The following is a 22,467-nucleotide window of genomic DNA, read 5'->3' as shown; positions in this document are numbered from 1 at the left end:
TGATTTGATGTGATTGTGAAATTAAAGCAGAGAAAGCGAGAGGTTAGGTGCAATGTTGATTGTCTAACTTGGTAGAACTAGAAGCACTTGGCTTGGTGGAGCTTCGTATTTGAAAGGTTAAGTTTGGGAGTTGAAAGCATGCATGCGTTGCACATGACAGCATTTAAGGTTAGGAGTAGGTTGTCTATCGTTGTGCATGATGATCGCATTTTGTGGCTTCCGCTGGAAAACAACATTTGCTTCGCTGAAAATGTTGTCGTTTTTTATTCCCATGACACTGTGCTGATTCATGAATAGACAAATTAACATAACCGTATAGATTATAAAGCTCTTCAGAAAATATCAGTGACGAATGATAAGATTCCTTATCGTCAATGCAATGTCTTGTCTGTAAGAGGTGGACTAATTTTGAAACTTGTTTTACCATGGATTCGTATCGGAAGTTTCGGACTATGCACGAAAGAATGCTAAATTCTGAGGACACAATGTAATAGCCGATTCGGCCATATCTACAGAATAATCATTGGTGTATTATGAATTAATTGATGCATGCGCGGGCTACATATGCATTTGATCAAATGAAATGCGAGCTTCCTCCAAGAATTTTTTTCCATAACCTTGACATACATAATCACATTGTGCATTTATGGTATTTTTTTAATAAAAACATTTAGTTTTGATTATTTAATCAATGTCTTACGGAGGTGTGAAGAAATGTTCAATTTTCAGCAATGGTGTGAAGAATATCACTAACAAGCCTTTTCCAAATGTGTATATTTAGTGTCATTATGGTATATTTCGGATTGATTTTCATGCAATCTTCCCATTTATTACTCGATTAAGAATTTGAAGAGATAAAGTAAAGAGTAGAAGTTTTGAAAATAACTAATGTAGATATAAGAAACAAATTTGATGAATATACTAGGGTAGGTAGGAGTTTTTATTGGAAGATTGTTAGGGAAAATTATGAAAAAAAAAAAAAGGAATCTTTTACCACATATTTTGGAATAAATTTGAAGATATTTAAGAGACATAATTCAGAAGGACTATCCAAATCAAAATATTTATCTAAATCTCAAAGTTTGTATAGATAATTAAGCATCCTCTATCTAAATCAACTTTTTTTTATTAATTATCAAATTTTGTGACAATAATTAAGTTCTTTATCCTTATAAAAATAGAAAATAGAAAGGACCTTTACTCTTTCTTGACAGCTCTGGGAGATTGTAAGCGATAAGTTTACACAAGACTCAAGGACCTAGTTTCCTTGAAAAGAGTTTCTAAATTATTTTTTTCGATCGCACCTTTAAGTGTTCTCAAGAAAATATTTGTTTCTAATATTTAACTCAAACCTTTTAATTATAAATGAAAATTTCAAACTGAAAGTCTACGAAAACAATCAATGAAAGGTATGAACAAATCGGGACGGTCACATATGACACAAAAAAGACATAAATGAATAATATAGACATTATAATTTTAAAATCAAATACCCATTTGGATCAACGCAAATAAAACAATCGCGTAAATTAGAAACTAATCTTGAAGGATGATTTTGACCTATATTATTTCAAATTAATTTTACATTTTGTGTTTATAACGACATTAATAAAATCTGTATGAAAATGAATATTAAAAATTGAATTAAGCAAAAATGATTACGTAACGAGGTACGGCGAGTCCACAAAGTTTGGGCCTGGACGACGTCGATTGTCGAGGTTTACGCCTCTTTGTCGGTTGTGCTACCAATGTACTTTTCTTTATTTATTTTTGGGAAAAGAAAAAGAAAAAGCTTCGAGTTTGAGCTCTTCCTCAGTTCCTTCGTTCACAACACAACGCTGTTCTGATTACCGTTTTTCTTCCTCTCTTTTCTTCACTCTGCAGAAAGGTATATTTTATTTTACTTCTGATTTCTAACTTTACTTCGTAGATATTTTACTGTCGTTTTCGGATTATACAATGCAAACATAATTAGGACATACACTCTGCATTTAAGTTTGCTGCTGAATGCCACAATTGTTGTTTGTTCGTAGAAGAGAGGTGATAAATCATGCAAACACAATTTGAAGGAAAGCCATGATGATGGTGAATTTAGATTTTAAAACCCTCTAGGAGTTCAATCGGTGAAATCTTTTGACAATTGAAGTCTTTTTTCATTTCCTTTGTTGGTCGTATTTGCCTATTGGGGATAAGCTCTTTCTCTTTTGGGGCTACAAATCAGGGCGAAGCTTTTGTTAGGGACAAATTTGTCTAGTTCTAGTTTCATCTTCCCATTTTAGGACCGATATTTCTTTTAGTTCTATTAGTATTTGGCAAAGCTTGGACAACTTTGAAGTTTGGATGACCTAAGCTTAGACTTTGAAATTGTGCAAGCAGCATACTTGTTTATTTTATCTTGTTATCATATCAGTAATCATACATCTTTCCATTTTATTTTCATTTCTATGAAGCTCATATTGTTATCATTGAGAAGCAGGGCACATTTATGGCCAGCGTTGGTGATAAAAAGGAATCTGAATGGATAGATAGGATAATATCTGAAGGAGCTGTTCCGCATCTTGAGCCAGATAATTGTTCAAAAGGTTGGGCTACCCCTCCTGGAGATGCATTCATGGTCAGAGGCCCTGAGTATTTTACAACAAGGGTTAAGGTTCCTGCTGGTGATTATCTTCTCAAGCCACTTGGTTTTGATTGGGTTAAAAGTTCAGTGAAAATTGGGGAGATATTAAACAATCCAAATAGTCGAGTTAGGAAGGTTATTGATAATGAGTTTCCAGAAGATGATAAACCCTTTGTATGGGCCTTTAATATTCAAGTCCCAACCAAGGACAACTATAGTGCCATTGCATATTTTACAGCCAAAGAGCCAGTTGCTGAAGGTTCGCTAGTGGACAATTTCTTAAAAGGTGACAGTGCATTCAGAAACACGAGGCTTAAGTTGATTGCTAACATTGTAAAAGGTCCTTGGATTGTTAGAAAAGCTGTTGGAGAGCAGGCTATTTGCCTAATTGGGCGTGCCCTTTCCTGTAAATATTGCGTGGGGGAGAATTTCTTAGAAGTGGATATTGATATCGGGTCTTCCATGGTTGCAAGTGCAATAGTTCATTTGGCATTTGGTTACATCTCAACTCTTACTGTTGACCTGGCTTTTCTTATTGAGAGCCAGGCTGATTCAGAGCTTCCGGAAAAAATTTTAGGTGCTTTCAGATTTTCTGACCTTGATCCAGCTTCAGCTAAAACAGTTGAGCCATCATCTGTTATGAATTGTGATAATTCACAAACATCTTTACCTACGAGATTGTGGAAGTCAATTGGACAGGGATTTTCCAACATTCTTCATTCAGGTCCTCAAGAAGATGGCTCTAGTTCTGGTTCAAAACATGATGCTAAAAATGTAGTAGATCACAAAGATAGTCCAACTGAGGTCAAGAACTGGTAAGTTTTATGTAGTTATGATAACCATTTTATTATTACAGATGCTTTGGACATCAAAGTCCACCATTTAAATATTCTCTGCATAAACTTCTGTTTCTCAACTTCCCATGATTTTTTCTTCCTTTATTTCGTTTCCTTTTACAAAAGGAGAGAGGGATTGGGAAGTGGTCCGTGTCTGAGAGAGCACAGGTTTATTTCTCTGCGTATATTTTAAACATCTAATAAATCTTCTTTTTAGTTGATAATACAACTGGCTTTGAAACATACGTGCAGCAATTTTTGGTTTCTCATATGTACTTAAAAATGATTTCTTAGTTGAACAGAGTAGAGAGGGAAGAAGTTAGATCAATTCTGTTCCTGGTTCACATATTTGCTTGTATATTAGTAGTGTTATGATATTTCATTGTAGCACTAGCCCAATTACTTGCCCTGTATGTATTTAGTCTGATTTAGAATTTCTAATTGATCTTGATAGTCATTCACGTCAAACTATTACAGCATACTTTCTTTCTTTTCTGTTCTTTTACTTCCATTTGTGAGTTGTGACTTTATCTGTATGCTACATAACGTCAAAAGACCTGGGGCATAATAAATAGTTGACTGATACGTAAAACAGGTTTCCAGGTATAAATATTAGACTTTATATGCCTATTGAAGTTAGTTGTCCCGAGTACATAAGGGCTTAATGGTCTTTTACCTATTTGCTACATGATTTATTAATTTTGTATTTTCTCTACCGTGATATTGATTGCAGATATACTGGAGCAATTGACGGGTATGAAGGTTCATTTGAGGTGATTATTCTTTTAGCCACTTTTTTATGATTGGATTAGAGCATCTGTTGTGTGACTTAATTCTTGCCTATGGTAGTATTTTGTAAGACTACAGAAGGTTAGAAAATTAGAATGGTCTCATTTTTTCTTTTCTGGCTGGATTATTATGTACATCGTTTTAAAGTGTTTATAGTTTACAAATTAGTCTTTTATCTCGAATTAAAATCTTTTTTTTCTTTTTTTTTTCTTTTTTTGTTTTTCTGAATTAGAATTGCTTCAACTTTTTAGGCTTGATATTATGCATATTTTCCTTTAGCAATTTAAATGTGTCTAAATACACAAATGAATCTATTATTTCTCTGAGTTTCCGATTGATGAGACCATTTTTGCATTAGATTTATTGAAAAATGTTTTTATTACACTTTGTATTTTCAATGTAATATTTTTGTTTTCAATAAAAGGTATTACTTTTATATTATTAAATCCGGTCTTAAGAATTGAAGCTTACAAACTTTTTACTATATTGTGTTTTTGTGGGTGGGACAGGGGGAAGGACATGTTCAAGAAATTTGCCGTTAGCAAAATAAATAATTTATTTGGTGCTTAATTTTGTAAGTTCTTTTAGTTTTGCCTTTGTTTTGATAAAGATTTTATTTTAATCTTTAGGGTCTTGTCAATCAGTACTATTATGATACTGATTAAGAAATTAAAAGTAATTTTTTTTATTAAAATTCATTGAACGGCATTATAAATTTTGATAAAAAAAAATACATTAATAACATTTTTAGACAAAAAAATTACTTAAAATTCAATAACTAATATCCTTAACGTTTGCTTTATGTTTAAGTTATTAATATGACTATGAAGTTGATATCTGCAGTCAGTAATTGTTAATATTAAGTGTGTGTCAATTAATCATATGTAGTGTTATTGATAACACAAAATTTAATGCATCGAGCTATGGACAATAAAATGCAACTAATTACGTTTGTATCACTTCATCAGCTTGTGTGTCAATTAATTATAAGCAGTGCTATTAATAGCACAAAATGTAATGCATCAACCTACAGGCAACAATGCAACGTACACACTAGTTGAAAATGTATAATCCATCATCAATTTTATCGTACGATTTGCCAGCTACTCGTAATCTCTGCATCTTCTAAGCAACCGCATTCTATAACCCCAAAATGAAAGCATTATCACCCCTAAGTGTCGAAACAAGTCTCCTTTTTCTGGAAAAAGAAAATCTATATATATTATATCATCAACAATCTACAGATCCCTTTGAATTTATTCTCTTTCAACTACAAAAGGAAAGTGGCTGCGTTATGAAGTGTAATTATTAGTAATTATCATTTATTGACGTAATTAAAAGGTGGATTTTAAATAATGATTCTGGTCATTTAGATATATATATATATATATATATATATATATATATATATATTGAATTTAGTGTTGCTCGATTTTTAAGAGAGATTTTATAGATTTTTTATAGCTTATAATTAATTTGAGATTTTATCTTACTTTATTCTTAAGAGTCTTATTGATTTAAGTCTTTATTGATGTGTGTGCGTTGATCACATCCTTAAGGTGGATAGTTAGAAGTCAACTAATTGTAATTGATAGCGTGTTTCATGTTACCCTTGGATTTCTTCGCAACTATTTTGGTGCCGCAGGTTTTGCTGTTTGTAGTTGCAAGCTCCCTGTTGCTATTTCATATAGAGAATAAAATTCCAAATCTAATCATAAAACTATATATCAGGAAAAAAATGAAAACCAATAGAGCAACTTCTGACTTTCATAATTCGTTCATGAAAGAAAACTGCATTGCAAGTTTGAGCATTCATTGCCATTCAACGGTGGTTAAAATTACCCATTGAAAAAATATACCGATTAAAGACTCTCGTGAATTATGTGTCAATTTCAAGAAGAATTTTTTTTTCACATCAAACTTCGAGCTTTGCTAATCTTGGGTGTAACCAAGCTACCAACCCAAACAGATTAATTTCCTCTATGGTTTAACCACTAATCTAAGTTTATGAAAACAACCCGTTACTATATAAACCCTTTTGTTTTCTTCACTCCATCCCACACTGATGGTTATTATTTCTCTGTCCTTTTCTAATGCGACATTCTAAAGTACGTCCCGTCCTCATGTCAAATTGCCCCAATGCACCTTCTCATGAATCACCCCAACTAGCACACATACATAACCCACAACTTGATCATGGAGGGTGGTCTAGGCGTGATCGCGAATTTTGGGACGCAAGAAGAGCATTTCTAAACAGTTACCATTTGAGTTTGGAAAGAAAAAATAATGGGAGCTTTAAGGAAAAGTTGAAGAAGTCAGTGAAGGAGGTGAATGAAGCAGCCATGGGAGTTGTTTTGGGCATGCGTCGAGGGTTGTCCAAGAGGAGGGTTGGTATCAAGGTTTTTAGGGTCAAAATAACTTCAAAATTTTTTGTTCACGTTACCATAAGATGTTTTATCCCATGGTGGAACAAAACCGAGGTTATGTAATTACAAACAAGTGGACGTATGGTGGCTATTTAGGATAGAGAATTATCAACCTATGACTTTAAATAAGTTGTGTGGATCATGCGCTCCTAAATCCTAGTTGCTGAAATGCTGCCTAGGATATTTGTGGGGTTGAATGTGTGTATCTAAAATATCTGTCCCATTCTCTTTTTTTTTTTTCTTTTCTTTTTCCATTAAGCACTAGTCTATTTTAGAATCATTCAAAATTTCAGCTTTTTAAAGAGAATAAATAGCGAGTATTTTGTGCTACTTTCAAGTAATTTTAGATTTAAGTAAATATAATTAATTGATATTCAAAAAAAAAAATCTAGATATAAAAATGAACTTAACTAAGTTGATAGTATAAGCGACTAAAATTTCTGGAAAAAATTAACTAAAAAAAAGTAATTATTGAAAAAAATTTGAGGTTAAAATAATTCATGTAAATTTAAAAGTTTTTAAATATATTGAATAAGAGTACAGGTAGGTACCATAAAAATTACATTAAGATATGTCGTTAGGGATTTTATTATTCTATATAAAAGTAAAACTTAAATTATAAGGAATTAGTAATTTAAAAGAGACAAATCAATCACACTTTTTAAACAAAAATGTTATAAAACTATGGCCATGTGATTCTTGAGTTTGACAATTATTCGTTCCACTCTCCACCCAACAATTTAGAAAGCACTGGATATGGCAATTTGGTGACCGCAAAGTCAAATGCAAGAAAGTGTAGCACATCTAAGCTGTTCATACAATTCTAGAATATCTAGAAAATACAGTGGCCACTCAAACATGCTTAATTGCTTAGTTCTTTTGATGCCTCCACAGCCACACACGTATAACAAGGTGACCCACTAACCCGTGTTGTTTTAATTGTCCTTCCCTAGACCCATACGCAACATCTGAATCCTTATCTTAGCTTCTTCACCCTCTTTGAAATCTCATCCAATCACTTCTTTTTCTGCTTCAAACATCTTCTTCATACATTAATTACCAATTGTTTTAGCACTTCAAATGTTATGTTCATTATTGTTTTGTTCTTACCTTTGGAACATGTTCTAATAACCTCTTGAGATTTTGGTCTAAAGAAGGAAGAAAAAAATTAACATGAAAATTCAGTGTGATGTGTGTGAGAAAGCTCCGGCAACAGTGATTTGTTGTGCGGACGAGGCTGCTTTGTGTGCCAAATGTGACGTAGAAGTTCATGCTGCAAACAAGCTTGCAAGCAAGCACCAGAGGCTTCTTCTTCAATGTCTATCAAACAAGTTTCCAAAATGTGACATTTGCCAAGTATGCACCTCAAATTTCTAGTTTTTTCTTGTCATAAAGTACTCTTTCAATAAATTATTGTGCTTAGATGGTTTTATTATGCCAATTTTCCAATACTTGTTTGGACTTGAGAAACTACTATCATCCTAGTTATATTGTGTTAATTTTGGCTACAATTTATGTAAAATATGGATATATCGCGTTTGATTTCATATACATACATATATAATATATATATATATATATGCAGTTTATATTTTATTGGTTTAATCCTCTGATTTTCCGTTATGCTTCTGCAAATGTTGAAAGCCACGAGTTTCAAATGTATGTAAAATAAATTTTTGAACATGCTTGTGATAGAACTAGCTAACAAAAAAAATATATCGTTGTCTTTCATTTGAGCTTGTTACAAATAAAAATGTTAACGCCACTATACCATTCTAACTAAAATCTTATGATCATTGCCAATTACTACGTTATTCAAAGCAAAAGCACTAGCAGTGAAATAAGCCCTTTTTTTTTCCAGTTGAATGTATTTAAACAAAAAGTGTAGAATTCTTATTTTTGTTTCTAAAAAACATTAAAAAAAAAGACTTTCTACCAAATTATCAATACTCTGCGTTCAACTACACCAATAGCACCCTTTTCAATTGCACTGAATCCAGATCCCTGAAAATGTTGCTTTCTAATTGCTATTTTCCTATAATTATTGCTCATTTTGTTCTTTCCTTTCTCCTACATGTATGTATCAACAGGATAAGGCAGCTTTCATATTTTGTGTTGAAGACAGAGCACTCTTCTGTCAGGATTGTGATGAACCAATTCATTCAGCTGGAAGCCTTTCTGCTAACCACCAGCGCTTCCTTGCAACTGGTATCCAAGTGGCCTTGAATTCTACTTGCACCAGGGACAATGAAAAAAGTCAACTGGAGCCTCCTAATAGGAACGCACAAGTTTCCACAAAAGTTCCTTCTCAGCAAGTGCCTAGCTTCACATCCTCTTGGGCTGTTGATGACTTATTGGAATTAACAGGCTTTGAATCACCTGAGAAAGTAAGACAGCTTTATTTCATAATAATTGGACTTGCATATATGAGATGAGCCAATTTAACCTAGTAATTAGAGTGTTATAGCTGAAAGATGTTAGCAGCATTAAATGTGCCATTTGTTGTCCCTATGGACAACATCTTTGAACTACTACCATATGGAATAATACATTGAAGAATTTTACTTCAACTGGTGCTGTCTAAATGTTTGTTTTGTGCCTATATACTTATTTTGACACATGCCCGCACATAATCAAGCATATGAAAGAATCACCAAGGCAGAGGCTAGTTATGTTTATTGAATAATTAGGTAGCAGTATGTTAATGAATAACTTTGTATTAAACTCAGACTTGATTTCAGTTTTATTTGATTTTTAATACTTTTTTCATATTTTAAACTGCACATTATTCTTTTGAGGGGCTAATGATAGTGAAATTTTTATCCTGGCCTTGATAACTATTTAACTAGCTACTTAATTATGATGAGCTTCTTGCCTTGTAATATCTTATAACTCCATATTTTTACTGTGCTCAGAAGGAGCCCCTGCAGTTTGGAGAGCTGGAATGGCTGCCAGATGTTGGTCTTTTCAGTGAACAATTTACTCCGGAAGCCCTATCAGCAGCTGAAGTCCCTCAGCTTCCAGTAACTCATAATAGCAGCAATATTGCCTCGTACAGAACCTCCAAGTCCTACATTTCCTACAAAAAGCCAAGGATTGAAGTCCTAAATGATGATGATGATGATGAGTACTTTACTGTGCCTGATCTTGGCTAAGAACATAGCCATATGGGCTGTTGCATGCATGTTGACAAAGATTAAATACGGGAAAATAATTATTTTTTCCAAAATACATTATTCCAAACAGACATGTCTAATGTGTTGTATATTCATTCATACATCATCGACAGGGACGTTTTGAGATGATTAAAATCATTTTGTTTGTATGCATTCCGAATGTTTCGAAGCACGTTTGTCCTGTGTACCATTATTGTCATAATTCAGATGTTATGAACAATGATTGAACTCCTATAAGACAAAAGTGAATCGTTAAAGGTACCAACATTCTTTTCACAATTCAGATGTTTGCACGACATCACGTGCCATATTCTAGATGAATAACCGTAGCTATGCGAGGTACAGTAACTACATTAGGAGCCACATAAATGGTGGTAGAGTGCATATTTGACAAAACAACGTTGCTCATATTATTCTAGTACTAATGGAGCAAGATTAACGAGTTCAAATTTTATTCATCTAATGTGAAATATTAAAATATATAATATAAAGCTATTGATTAAAAATTAACAGTTAAGATTATAATAAGGTAGATAAGCATAGCAAAATATGAAGTTATTAAAATTGATTGTGTTAATGTTTAAAAATAAAATCTAAGCATAGTATCATAAATTTTTTTATATTACTATTCAATTAAAATAAGTTTTAATTGGATAAGTTAAATATTAAAAGTCAACATGAATTATTAAGATAAAACTTCAGATTTAATTAAAAAATAACACTTAAACACTTACAATATTATACCTAAATTTTGTTTAATATTTAAATATGAAGTTATGATATTACACTTAAATTTGGGCACTTCTTGCTTTCAAGTAGTGAAATTGTAATACTAAATATTGTAATTTAGCAAAAAAAAAAGTTTTATATATATATATATATAAGGCCATTATTAGGGGAAAAAATCTTTGCACAAAATTCTCTAAATGGAGCAAGATTACAGGAGTTGTGTTCAAAGTTAAGTAGGTTCATCTGCTTAATCTTTATGATTTGTATCTAGGTAGGCCAAGTTCTTGGCATGGCCCGAGGCTTTAGTTATTGAGAAAATAATTCTTTTCTATTGTAAATGACTTAAGTTCTTGGCTCTCCAGCAGGTCACCTATGCCACCAGGGTCTTATAAAGATGGATTTGGAAATTCATATCAACAAACAACATCAGAAAATAACCCAATTTTCTCTCAGATGATGGACAAAAGAATACATTCTAAAATCTTTTTTTCTCTCTTTTCCATCATAACCATAATTCTATGCATCATGCCATCACATATCCATTCATCAACCCTTGAAGTGGATACTCTTGCCCTTAGAGAAATAAAACGTGCCATTGATCCCAACTCAGTCACCCCATCTTCCTATCTCAACAGCTGGGACTTCACAGTTGACCCATGTGAAAGCACAGGCTCACAATTCCTAGGAATATTGTGCAACATGCCTCTAGATGAGTCCCCTAGTAGAGTAACAGCACTTGATCTCAATGGCATGGGTTATGAAGGATTTTTAACACCAGCTATTGGGAACCTCACAGAACTAACAGTACTCAATCTCAACCACAACAAATTCCGGGGTCCAATACCAGAAACCATTGCCAAATTAAGAAAACTAACAAGACTCACCATTTCACAGAACTTTTTCACTGGAGCCATTCCCCAAGAAATCAGTGAACTCAAAAAGCTTGAATATTTAGATGTTTCAGGAAACAGGCTCTCAGGATTAATTCCCACAGATATCACTGGATTGAGAAGCTTAACCTACTTAGGATTATCAAACAATGGATTTGCAGGTAGAATTCCAAACCTCACAGGGTTGTGGCAACTTAACACATTAGACCTTAGTGTTAACCAGTTTTATGGGGATCTTCCAAATCTTCCATTGAGTTTGAGAAACATGTATTTCCATCATAACATACTTTCAGGACACATAACACCCCTTAAGGGTCTCATACACCTCAAATGGTTAGATGTGAGTGATAACAGGCTTTCAGGTGCCATCAACAGGGATATCCTCTCCTTAAGAGGGGTTGTTCATCTCAATGTTTCTTTCAACCGCTTCACAACATTGGATGTCATCAATTATTCTGTTCAAGGGCCAAGGCTTCAAGTGCTTGACGCTCAAGGGAACCATTTGAGAGGTCATTTGCCAGTGAATTTGGTGACTTTCACCAACTTGACTTCAATCAATTTATCGAACAACCAATTCTCTGGTGTCATTCCTAAGGAATATGGAACAAAAGTTCAAACTTCATGGAAAAGATTGTACTTAGATCACAACTTTCTCACAGGAAATCTTCCATCAGAGTTTACTCATGCAACAAACCTTAGAGGTAGCCTTGCTAACAATTGCCTCAAGTGCCCCTCAAATGTTCTTCTTTGCCACGGAGGACAAAGAGCAGCTACAGAATGTGTCGGGCAACACAACCAGTGACATTGGTCCAATATTCATTGTTCAATCTTGTGAAAATGATATATAAAACACAATCAACAATAAGCAAATCAAGTGTTCATCCTAATCGCGTGCTCAGATAATTAATACTTGTATCCGAATAGCAAATAAATTTTTGTGAGCATAACAATGATTTTGTGTTACATTCATTTGAAAGCGCTTTTAATCACGCCATGTCCAATTTAATTTTTACATGCTTTTAAAATAATGTTATTTGCTTAACCATACTTGGTTTGGCTTAATAAAAAGATAAATTACTTTGCAATCACTCATCTTGATAAACCGGTTACTATGTGGTCAAATCCAAGTTGAGACTTTTCTTTAATATAGTTACGTTTTCATTTTTTTATGGACTTTCATTGATCTTATAGGCTAATATCCTAATAATAATTTATTACTCCACCCTTAATTATTAGGGGAGAAAATCATACCTATTTTGGGTCATGCATGGAGGAGTCTAGAAAATGAGATTATAAACCATAATAAAGAGAGCTTTCACAAAATAAAATGATGTTAAACCACGAAGCTTTTTATTCAACTTTTTTAATTACGAGGTACTTGCATTTCTTGAAATCGGATGGCATCATGAATATCTTTCATTTCTCCTTGTTCTTTTCAGGTCTTCCATTATGAATAACTTTTTCAAATTACCTAATACACTAAAACTAATATTCTCTTTCTTTTGGTAATCTGGACCATTATGGGCCTGATCTGGTATAATGGGCCACATGACTTTGATCGGGCTTGGCTAGCCCAAGCAAGTGAGACTGAGTGTCAGCAGCAGGTGCTGGTGCTGCACACAACAGCAGCACATGGTAGAAGAATGGTAGCTTAACGAAGAGAGAAGAAAGGAGTGAGAATACTAATCATAACCGTAAAATGGATGCGTCGGAATTGGATGAAGGAATGAAGGTGTTAGAGTCGTGTTTGGCGCTTATAAATTGGCGTCTCAAACCTTCTTCAAAACGACGTTTACAATTAGACATTATTGCCCTATCTACGAGAATGAGACCTGTTGTGATGGTTGACTATGGAGGAATCATGCCTCAACTACAACAACACCTTTCTTCCCTCCTCCAACTCGCACAAAAGGTCCTTCTCTTATAATTTTTTTTTCTCCGATTTTTGGTTTTTTTTTTTCGTCATTTCGATTCACGTTTTTGCAGGAATCCCTAATTTTCGAGCATTTAAGAGTGATGGTTATACAAGACATGATATACTTGATTCACGTGACGGAACTAGCTCACCATGTCAGATCCACCTTCAACTCTCAACAACAGTTACTCTTCGTGGACCTTCAACACGAACCACCAAAGGTGTTTCCAACACTCTTTCTTTTATTCTCCTTTGTCGTTTTTATTTTTATTTTTTTTAATTTCGTATATTATACTTATGTGTGTTCAGATGATAACTCGAATTGAGGAAAGCCAATTAGCAATGCAGTTTGTGTCGATTCAGAAGTTGTTTTTGACAATTTTCTCTCCTGAGGAGGGAAATTGTATGGATGATGCTAACTCCACTTCTCAGTGTTTTCCCTCTCATTCTAATGAGTTTGTTGATCTAAGTAACTGTTTGGACAACACTGATGTGACAGTTCCAACCTTGAATGGGTATGATTTGTTTGAATGTATTATTTTTCCTCGCTTCTATTTAGCCACCCGAGGTAGAATCAAGCACCCTAATTGTATGTCTCTCTGGAAATTTAGCATTTTGCTTTACTATTTGTGGTAATGGTTTTACTATGATATATTTGCTAATTTGTGGGATAGAGAGGTGATTAGCTTTCATAAAACTTTCTTAATTTGTGCCACATGAATGGCGTTTACGCATATAGTTGTTTCCTTCTTATTCCTTGTTAAACAGTAATATGTGATGGGGTTATCTTATTTAGTGTATTTACTTGCTTCAGATGGCTTCTAGGCTATCCGGTGGTGTATCTGTTTGGCAAGGAGCGTGTTGCTGATGCCATTTATAATCTTTCAACCAAATATCTTCATGTTTTTCAAGTGTTTGTCTGCAGGTTTGTTTTCTTTGCCTTTCCAGAACATAGGTTTTTTTTTTTTTTTTTTTTTTTTTTTTTTTTTGCAAAAGAAGAAAGTAGGGAAAGGATAAATAAGGCCAGGAAAACGGGGGAAAATAACGGGATAATGTGATTCTTTCAATGGTTGATGTCCATAATCAAAGAGGTGTAGTGTATTTGTTTGGCAACTATTCGAAGTTCAAACTAATTGCGAATTAGGATGGTATCATTGACTTGTCAAATATATTGAATTAATTAATTAAGGTTGCAGTCTTTCATCTGTTTTTCTTGTTAACACTTTCTCACATATCAAGTACGTTAAATTTTGAGCTCTTGCAGGAATAGTACACTCAAGAAAGGGACTCAAGATGAAGAACTGTTAAGGTAAATACTACATTTGGAATTGTGAATATCATTTAGAATCTTTGGCAATTGAACCATAGGTTGAGCTCCATATGGGTAGACTTTGGTTGTAGTGTATGGGGTTGATACCCACTGGAAACACATTGTGACTTGGATTGGACCGACCTAACCCTCACACGGGAATTAGTCCCACATCCAAAAGATGAGGAGAGGAACTCCTTGCTCTTACCAGAAAAATAACAATTCTCTTTGTTAATTGTGTAAGACTGCTCTAGATCTACTTTAAATTGTTGAAAGGTTCGTTATACTGAAAATATTTAGCATTAAGATTATTAAGCTTGCATGTAAAAAGTGGGAAAAGGATAAATTTTAACAATTTTTGAGACATGCACGATTTGTCCTGCGGAGTTCATCTTTTGTAGGCAGCTGAGATATCAAAGAGTTATTGCCAAATTGATTTTTAACAATAAAAAGGTGCAGCCGTGGGGGGCCGTGAAAAGCAACCATTTACAACATGGCTGTGCTATTGGCCCGACTTTTGAGAATTAATATGCAGAAATAGGTTCATACCATGGACCAATAACTGTCATGATAAGCAACTCTGTTCAGGTATGCATCTACCAGGCTGTGGGCATTGTTTGGTGATGTTAAAACATTGCTCGACGGCACATTTAGAAGGGTATAACTCCTTTGCGGCCATAATGTTGTTTATTATAGAGAAGTCTCGACCATCACCATCTATTGATAGTTAAAGTTATAGATATATCTAGTAAATTGGCATATTACTGACATTCTAAGCACGTTTGAACAGTTTTTCAGTGCCTTATGATCTAAGCATGAGAGGGAGTAATGAACAATGGGCAAAGGCTTTTCTGGCTCACATGCAGGCAAAGTGGGAAAGATGTGCAAATGCTTGGAAGTCATTAAAGATGGAGGTTAGTGAATGTCATCCTCAAGCTATCGTGTTATAGTATTCAGAATAGAATATGGATCCCACGAAGTGCAGGACGTACTTAAAAGAATAGAATGTATTTAACTTTAATAAACGAAAACATGTCAGAACATAAATTGCCCCGTGAACTATTATAAAGTGCGACATTTTATATGGAGTTTTGAACCAAAATAACTTGCGTTTCAGATTGTTTGAGCAGAAGCACTCATTTATTACATCAATTTTGTCAACTCCAGTTCCGTTGAATTTAATCATTTAAAAACAATAATTTTTATTGAATTATTTATTATATTAAAAATATAACTTTTTTTTAATAAAAACTTATTATTATTAGTTATTTAAACTCAATTTTGAAAGTTAAGGCTAATATTCTTTAAGTTAAAATACATATTTGATTCATGTAGTTGTGGATCATTACTAAATTAGTTCTTGAATTATAAAAAAAACTTGCATTTCAATTTTTATACTAATCTTACATTTTAGTTTATGCGTTATAAAACCATTAATAAAAATTATTATTCACTGAAGTGTATTTTTGCTATTGGTGTTATAACAAATACTAAAACGTAATAATTTATTACATTTGTGTAATAACTAAAATGTAAATTTTTAATGTATATAGACTAATTTGAAAAAGAGTATCAATTAAATAAATATATATTTTAGCCTCCTCTTATTATATTAAGCAATTTGATGAACACCTAAATCTAAAATAAATTGATCTCAAGACACATGGAGTGATGATTGTTTTGACACCAAAATACTAGGCATAGGGAGTGTCACATCCAGGAAATATTGTTGTGGAGTCGTGGACAACATCCATGAAATAGAGATTTGGTTCTTCAAGTAACTTAGGTGTGTTTTGGTAAATAGAAATAGCTGTTTCGACTAATACCATGAAATGGTGAATAAATGACACTCATGGATCATTTCTTGTTCTAGCTGCTACTGTTTTTGAACTGGATGAAGTCCACAAGTTGAGCATTCGCTCTTCTATTTTCTTTAAATGTTAGGTTGATTAGTAAATTATGAAGCTACTTAAGAAGTTGCAACTATGGGCCGAGCTCATGAATCGAATTTTCATTCAATCACTAATCTCAAAACTTGAAAGAAAGCATTATTTGGCTGAAAAACAAGTGATCTTGCCGCCAATGCATAACAGGAAAAAACAAAAATACAAAATAAACTGGAGACAAACTTCCTCTTAAATTGATAGTCATCAAATCTAAAGGAAAAGTGAAACATGGGGGAAGAAAACGAAACCATGCTAGTACTTGGGTCAAGAGATTTTATGCCCCTTTGATGAGTTTGAGAGCATCCTCCTCTTTGGGAAGGGCGGGGATTGCTCCCTTTTTAGTAGTTGTAATTGCTCCACATGCATTTGCAAACTTGAGTACTTCTCTTAACCTTGATTCATCCTGCAACCAGTAAGTGAAAATGAATCAATCATCAACATATTTTTTATCGTGGCAGTTAATGTGAAAGTTTATTAAGCGGTGTGATAGCTAAGCACTCACTTCAAGGATAGACTGATCATCGACAATCTTGGTCAGTAGAGCACCAACAAAGGAATCACCGGCGCCAGTTGTATCAACTGTATTGACATGAAATGCATCTACTGATCCATGAAAATTCTGGTTTATTCAAAAATGGAGAAAAACTCGATCAGTTTTACAAAACCAAGATATACCGACAGAAAGCAAAATTATTACAAACTGGACCTGTGATAAGTCCTTCCGGAACATATTGTTTTCTGTTTAAAGGTGAAAGCTCAATACCCAATATCACCGAACAAATAAAAAAATGCAGAAAGGAGAAATTTAGTGCGTAGGCCACACAGCACACGGATGGCTATAGCCTAGAGCACATTGGTTTATGCGGATAACAGTTGATAAGCATATTCCACGAAAGCACATAATAGTATAATCAACCACTAGCTGTACATGAATCCTTTTTTTCTTAATAACGCTAACTAGGCCTCAGCAATTGGCGAGAGTTGGCTTAATGACTGAAAGCTTTGCTCTCGTCGTCCTCCCCTCATTTACACAGGATATTCAAAATTTAATAAGGTGAGCTGGAATTCCAGAGCTACCCCGAATCCGTTGTACGAAATGACGTAAATAAAGCGCAATGAGGATTAATTTAATTAATAAAATGCCGGGAACAGAAAAACACGTGGTGGCCCTGCCTCAAACAATGCTGTGAAAGCAACTTGATTCATGCCTTGCAAGTTGCAATTGCAAGCATTCAGAATGACTACGACTCGTCATAGATAACCAAACAAATATCTACGGATCTACCATACCGTGACAACACTAAAGGAGCTAACAGTCAAAAGAATAGTATTTTTGACAAACAAATAGGAATAGGTATTTCAAGTTTAGGGTTTACCTTGGTGTAGTATCTGGAACCATGCTCCCCAAGAGTGACAAGGAGTAACTTCAAATTGGGGTGCCACAATGACAGAGCAGAAGCATCATCAATTTTGTCACTTCCGGTGAGGAACTCAAGCTCCACATCACTGACCTTAATCAAATCAGCCTTTTCCCATATGCTGAGTATTTGCTTTCGGGCTTCCTCGGCCGAGGGCCACAACGGCAGACGAAGGTTTGGATCATAGGAGAGCAAGCAACCAGCCTCTTTGGCAACTTCCATTGCCTTCAGGTGTGCCGATCTGCATGGCTCCACGATCAAGCTTATCGACCCATAATGGAAAACTTTTGCCTGACAACACCAGAAACACCCAGTTAGTCACCAACCTCATACTGGTAAATGCTAATTCACCAAATCCAATCTTAACAGTCACTTTAACCATGGTGTTAATAATGTTCATGAATACATAATTGATTTACTTGTACCGGCTACCAAATAAGGTACCTAATTATTTATCAAAGACGTACTTACTAGGGTTTAAAGAATGGACCTACAGTTCTTCCTTGGCAAGATAAATAATTCAGTGATACCCCACCGACGTCTCGGGATTCTATATTTCTTAAAAGGACAAACATACCACTAAATTCAATGCAGCTAAAAAGACAGAATAAACAAATTTTTTACTGCGAGTGCAATGATATATCTATTAAATAATACTTTTTTATTAAAATTTTTAATTCCACTAGTAGAGTTGATATCTGATTTTGAATGAAAAAATTATACACATAAAATTTAATTAGAAGCAACATTAGAAAAAACCATTACACAAATAATCCACAAGCAATTTGGAAACAAAGCTGTAAAGTATATAATGCATGCTATCAATTAGTTAAGTTAAAGTAAACAATTCAAAAAACAAAAGAGAATAAAAAGGCTAGAATCGCGTGGGAGCGTTGGTCAAAGACAATGATTCCTATGCCGGAGTTTTTATCTTCTTCAACAAATTCTCTTAATAATCCTTTTTTAGTTAATAAAGCAAATATTCAATAACATATATATATATATATATATATATATATATATATATATAATCTTCAAAATACGAAAATATTTAATAACTTCTCAAGTTGATAATTGAAAGAATTTACAAACGTAAAAAACTAGAGAGAGTTAGAATTATTCACTGAAAAAACAAGGGAGAAGACAAAAGTATAAAACGGATGAGGAGCAAACAAAGTAGATTAGATGACAACAGGAGACGTATAATTGATCCTCCAAAGACCCAACCTGGTCCTAGCGCGTGGACAAGCATAAACTGAAAAAGAAAAAAGGAGGAAAAAAATGAAAAAGTAGAAAATTGAAAAATCCAAGACTTTTGTTGGGTTGTTGGATCAGAGGGAAACAGATCTGATTCCACTAATGGCTGCATAGCCATAGCTATCGAGGAGAAGCACGTGAAGCACGTCTCCATAACACACCAACCCCACCCACCCACCCTCTTCATTATCGGTGTTTTCGGCGTCCCCATTTCGGACCAAAAAAAATTCATCGGATTTCGAGAACTTTAATAATAAATATTATAGTCAGGAGCGTGAATCCTAGATCTAGGAAAGGGCCCCACTACACTGAAGCTGATGTGGCAATATCTTTCACCTTAGGCCCACGTGTTCCTACAGGCGCGTGACATCCCGGGCTCTCCCCACATAGCGTGCACCCATCTCAATCTCAGAGATCATAAAGCATCACACAAACACTTCATTTTCAGCAAATGGTTAAAATTTCAGTGAAAGAAGGATTAGAAGCTTACAGATCTGATGAGTTCGAGGTTCAGTTCTTCGGGTTGAAGAAGCATGTCAGCGCTGGGGTTTCTGTAGAACATAAACTCACGCTCCCCGTCGGCGCGTAGAGTCACGAAGGCCAAAGCAGTGCGTGCGCCTTGGTCGAAGGTTATGCCGTCGGACCGGACGCCGTTCTCCTTAAGGATTCCGGCGAGCATGTGACCAAACTCGTCGTCGCCGAGCTTGCCGACGAAGGCCGATTTGCCGCCGAGTCTAGAAACGGCGATGGCGACGTTCGCCGGGGCTCCGCCGGGGGCCTTGAGGAAGCCCGGTGCCTCCGCCAGGGACACGCCGGAGACGGTGGGAACGAAATCGATTAGCATCTCGCCGAAGCTGACGATGAGACCGTTGCCGGTGGCTGGCAGGCCATTGTTCAACGCCATGGCTACAGTGTGTGTCTGGATTTTTCTGAATGACTTTTTGGGAGAAAGAGAAGAATTGATAGAGAGAAGAAATTGAGTTTGGTGGACTTTATATAGAAGAAGTTGTGCACATTAAGTCAATTAAAAATGGGTGGAAGTTTAAAAAATTTTATATTAAATTTAAATTAAATAAAAAATTTAATTAAGTATAAAAAATTTTAATTGGTAGAAGAAGGTTCTTCTTTTATTTAATTTAATGCTATAATTGCTCCTAATTGTTGAAAAATTGGTGATAAGTCATTGGTTTTAGTTGGGGCATGGATGTTGTTGGATTTGGACTCAATTCTCAGCTTTAAATTTAAAGTTGTCTTAAATAATAATATGGTATTTTTTTACGGCTCTAGTATTTAATCAAATGGTATCTCATTTACTCTCTCACTCTATTTATATAAATATTTGATGTGTGCTTGCTGACCCTGAACCGTTCACTATTTTTTAATTTCAACTTTTCATTTACTTCAATATATTAATTCAGAATACACGTAATTAAAAGCAACTTAATGTTTTGTATATATTATAAAAAATTATGATGAGATGCTATATTTTCTTACATAATTATGAACCTTATTGGTTGAAACGTTTGGTGGAATGCCCAAAACGACACAGAACATGTGAGGTAGGCCAATTTTTTAAAAGGGATTCATTCCTTACATTACAAATTTGTCGGATGATATGTGTGTGTAAGCTTTTTAATATATTCTGTCTATGAAATTTTTGCATTATTTGATACCCTATAATGATTTTTATTTACTTAAACTGATTCATCATCACATTGGTGTTGTATCATGTTTATGTTGGCTTAAACGTAAGCATGCATGCTTTTAGTTTATCATTTTCATAATTTTAATGAGAAAACGAAGCTTTGCCTAACTCTGTGTGCCCAGTCCTCATCGCGTTCTGGGACTTGCCTTTTGCCTTTCTAATCTGAATGGTACTAAAAATCTGCACCAAATTTGGTAGCTTTGCCTAACTGTATGTTTTAATCACATTTAGTAGCTTAAATTAACTTTATCAGGAATTAAAATAGACAGATAATTATTTATGCATTTTTTGTAGTGTTTCATAAATTTTATTTTTAATACTGTTAATTTTATAAAATCAGTTTTGATCTAAATGATTTTTAAGTGAAGTCATTTGTTTTTTGAAAAAATTATTTAAAAAATTTGTGTGTGATAAAAATTAATATAAATTTCTTTAACTAGTTAAATATATATTTTTTAGTGTAATATAGTCCCACTAGTGTTTTCATATATGATTAGTAATTTTGTTTCAACTACTTTCATATAAAATTTTGATCATTTATATTTATAACTTGTTCAAAACTACAAAACAAAAATTTTCAGGATATATATTTTTATAGTGATGATTAAACTCATAAATTATGGTCAACAATCGATTTCAACTGCAAGGCACATTGGATTAAAGTTTATGGTTATTTTATCTTACATATTATTTACCTGTAATTATTAAACATTTTTGTAACAATAACCATAAATACATTTATGCGATAAGTATTATGTGCCTTCACTTTTTGTCCAGTTTATATTTTATCTCCTTAATTAATTAAATAACAAAACAATGTTTTTATAACAAGTGATTTTTAAGTAATATATTAAACACTAAACTAATTCATATTAAGTCAAGTATAATTATTTCGAAGAAAAACATTTTTTACTATATTCATAATAACTAAATTTAAGACTATTAATTAATTTAGAAAATTTTACTAGACTCGGTGAATTTCTCCCCCTCCAAAATAAAGAGTATATTTTGAAAACATCATGATTGATCACCACATTGAATGGTGTTTTTTAATCTGTTCTCGCTTTCTCTTGTCAACTTGTCATCATTTTTATCTTATAATTAATAACATGGGTAGTGCATATTTAACTTTAGAATATGACTTCATAACGTGTTTATTGTAATTGCAATTTGTATCGTTTCTTAAATAATTTGTTTAATATCGATTCTTTTGAGTTATTTAAATTAAGAAATACTAATTTGTGTCCTTAAAACGTTAATTAAAAAAAATTATTTGCAAGAACTTTTAAATTATTATTTTAACTTTGTTTTTATATCAATTTCATGCACCACACATAACTATAAGCTTAAAATAACAATTCAATTTCATTAATTCAAACCTACTTCATTGTATTTGTGTCGTGTTGTATTCCAATCGGTTCAATTGAATAGTAGGGAACAAAACTGCTTCG

At 33.7% G+C, this 22,467-nt stretch overlaps 5 protein-coding genes across 8 annotated transcripts; 4 read left to right on the top strand and 1 right to left on the bottom strand.

Annotated features, from left to right (window-relative positions):
* Window positions 1-1,786: 1,786 nt before the first annotated feature.
* Window positions 1,787-6,486, top strand: LOC113856588 (protein ENHANCED DISEASE RESISTANCE 2-like). Of its 3 annotated transcripts, none has more exons than XM_027488466.1 (4): window positions 1,787-1,888; window positions 2,477-3,435; window positions 4,190-4,229; window positions 6,391-6,486. In XM_027488466.1, coding segments are annotated over exons 2-3 (951 nt in total). In that variant the 5' UTR covers window positions 1,787-1,888; window positions 2,477-2,485; the 3' UTR covers window positions 4,191-4,229; window positions 6,391-6,486. The 3 variants fall into 3 exon arrangements, with proteins under 3 accessions (XP_027344267.1, XP_027344266.1, XP_027344268.1); XM_027488467.1 differs by lacking the exon at window positions 1,787-1,888 and adding an exon at window positions 2,062-2,233; XM_027488465.1 differs by lacking the exon at window positions 6,391-6,486 and having other exon boundaries at window positions 4,190-4,658.
* LOC113856591 (B-box zinc finger protein 24-like) lies at window positions 5,801-10,166 on the top strand. The gene is made up of 3 exons (XM_027488469.1): window positions 5,801-8,027; window positions 8,762-9,058; window positions 9,587-10,166. The coding sequence occupies exons 1-3, from the start codon at window positions 7,845-7,847 to the stop codon at window positions 9,824-9,826; spliced, it is 720 nt and encodes a 239-aa protein (XP_027344270.1). The 5' UTR covers window positions 5,801-7,844; the 3' UTR covers window positions 9,827-10,166.
* Window positions 10,167-11,032: 866 nt separating this feature from the next.
* LOC113855984 (putative leucine-rich repeat receptor-like serine/threonine-protein kinase At2g24130) lies at window positions 11,033-12,268 on the top strand. Its single transcript, XM_027487613.1, has one exon. The coding sequence runs from the start codon at window positions 11,033-11,035 to the stop codon at window positions 12,266-12,268; it is 1,236 nt and encodes a 411-aa protein (XP_027343414.1).
* An 810-nt stretch (window positions 12,269-13,078) lies between these two features.
* On the top strand, window positions 13,079-15,788 carry LOC113856590. Its single transcript, XM_027488468.1, has 6 exons — window positions 13,079-13,378; window positions 13,453-13,602; window positions 13,691-13,896; window positions 14,196-14,306; window positions 14,646-14,690; window positions 15,481-15,788. The coding sequence occupies exons 1-6, from the start codon at window positions 13,166-13,168 to the stop codon at window positions 15,638-15,640; spliced, it is 885 nt and encodes a 294-aa protein (XP_027344269.1). The 5' UTR covers window positions 13,079-13,165; the 3' UTR covers window positions 15,641-15,788.
* Window positions 15,789-16,682: 894 nt separating this feature from the next.
* Window positions 16,683-20,327, bottom strand: LOC113856587 (fructokinase-2). Of its 2 annotated transcripts, XM_027488464.1 has the most exons (5): window positions 19,802-20,327; window positions 18,148-18,345; window positions 18,013-18,060; window positions 17,139-17,255; window positions 16,683-17,039 (listed from the first exon to the last, which is right to left on the bottom strand). In XM_027488464.1, exons 1-5 carry the CDS (start codon window positions 20,213-20,215, stop codon window positions 16,911-16,913), a joined length of 906 nt encoding a protein of 301 aa, XP_027344265.1. In that variant the 5' UTR covers window positions 20,216-20,327; the 3' UTR covers window positions 16,683-16,910. The 2 variants fall into 2 exon arrangements, with proteins under 2 accessions (XP_027344265.1, XP_027344264.1); XM_027488463.1 differs by having other exon boundaries at window positions 18,013-18,345.
* Between the last annotated feature and the right edge of the window lie 2,140 nt (window positions 20,328-22,467).

The sequence above is a fragment of the Abrus precatorius genome, unplaced genomic scaffold (genome assembly GCF_003935025.1).
Source record: "Abrus precatorius isolate BTA unplaced genomic scaffold, Abrus_2018 Scaffold11, whole genome shotgun sequence".
Classification (NCBI taxonomy): Eukaryota; Viridiplantae; Streptophyta; class Magnoliopsida; order Fabales; family Fabaceae; genus Abrus; species Abrus precatorius.
The sequence above is the reverse complement of the archived record's forward strand: the minus strand, read 5'-3'. Positions and strand labels throughout refer to the sequence as shown.

What these genes read in the sequence shown, in the direction of transcription:
- LOC113856588 (XM_027488466.1), top strand. Translation starts at nt 2,486, where the DNA reads ATGGCCAGCGTTGGTGATAAAAAGGAATCTGAATGGATAGATAGGATA.
- LOC113856591 (XM_027488469.1), top strand. Translation starts at nt 7,845, where the DNA reads ATGAAAATTCAGTGTGATGTGTGTGAGAAAGCTCCGGCAACAGTGATT. An exon ending in CAAAATGTGACATTTGCCAA is followed by an intron (nt 8,028 to 8,761) that starts GTATGCACCTCA and finishes ATGTATCAACAG; the next exon opens with GATAAGGCAGCTTTCATATT. An exon ending in GCTTTGAATCACCTGAGAAA is followed by an intron (nt 9,059 to 9,586) that starts GTAAGACAGCTT and finishes TACTGTGCTCAG; the next exon opens with AAGGAGCCCCTGCAGTTTGG.
- LOC113855984 (XM_027487613.1), top strand. Translation starts at nt 11,033, where the DNA reads ATGGACAAAAGAATACATTCTAAAATCTTTTTTTCTCTCTTTTCCATC.
- LOC113856590 (XM_027488468.1), top strand. Translation starts at nt 13,166, where the DNA reads ATGGATGCGTCGGAATTGGATGAAGGAATGAAGGTGTTAGAGTCGTGT. An exon ending in TTCAACACGAACCACCAAAG is followed by an intron (nt 13,603 to 13,690) that starts GTGTTTCCAACA and finishes ATGTGTGTTCAG; the next exon opens with ATGATAACTCGAATTGAGGA. An exon ending in TTTCAAGTGTTTGTCTGCAG is followed by an intron (nt 14,307 to 14,645) that starts GTTTGTTTTCTT and finishes GAGCTCTTGCAG; the next exon opens with GAATAGTACACTCAAGAAAG.
- LOC113856587 (XM_027488463.1), bottom strand. Translation starts at nt 20,215, where the DNA reads ATGGCGTTGAACAATGGCCTGCCAGCCACCGGCAACGGTCTCATCGTC. An exon ending in ACCTCGAACTCATCAGATCT is followed by an intron (nt 18,346 to 19,801) that starts GTAAGCTTCTAA and finishes TGGTGTTGTCAG; the next exon opens with GCAAAAGTTTTCCATTATGG. An exon ending in ATGATCAGTCTATCCTTGAA is followed by an intron (nt 17,040 to 17,138) that starts GTGAGTGCTTAG and finishes TACTGGTTGCAG; the next exon opens with GATGAATCAAGGTTAAGAGA.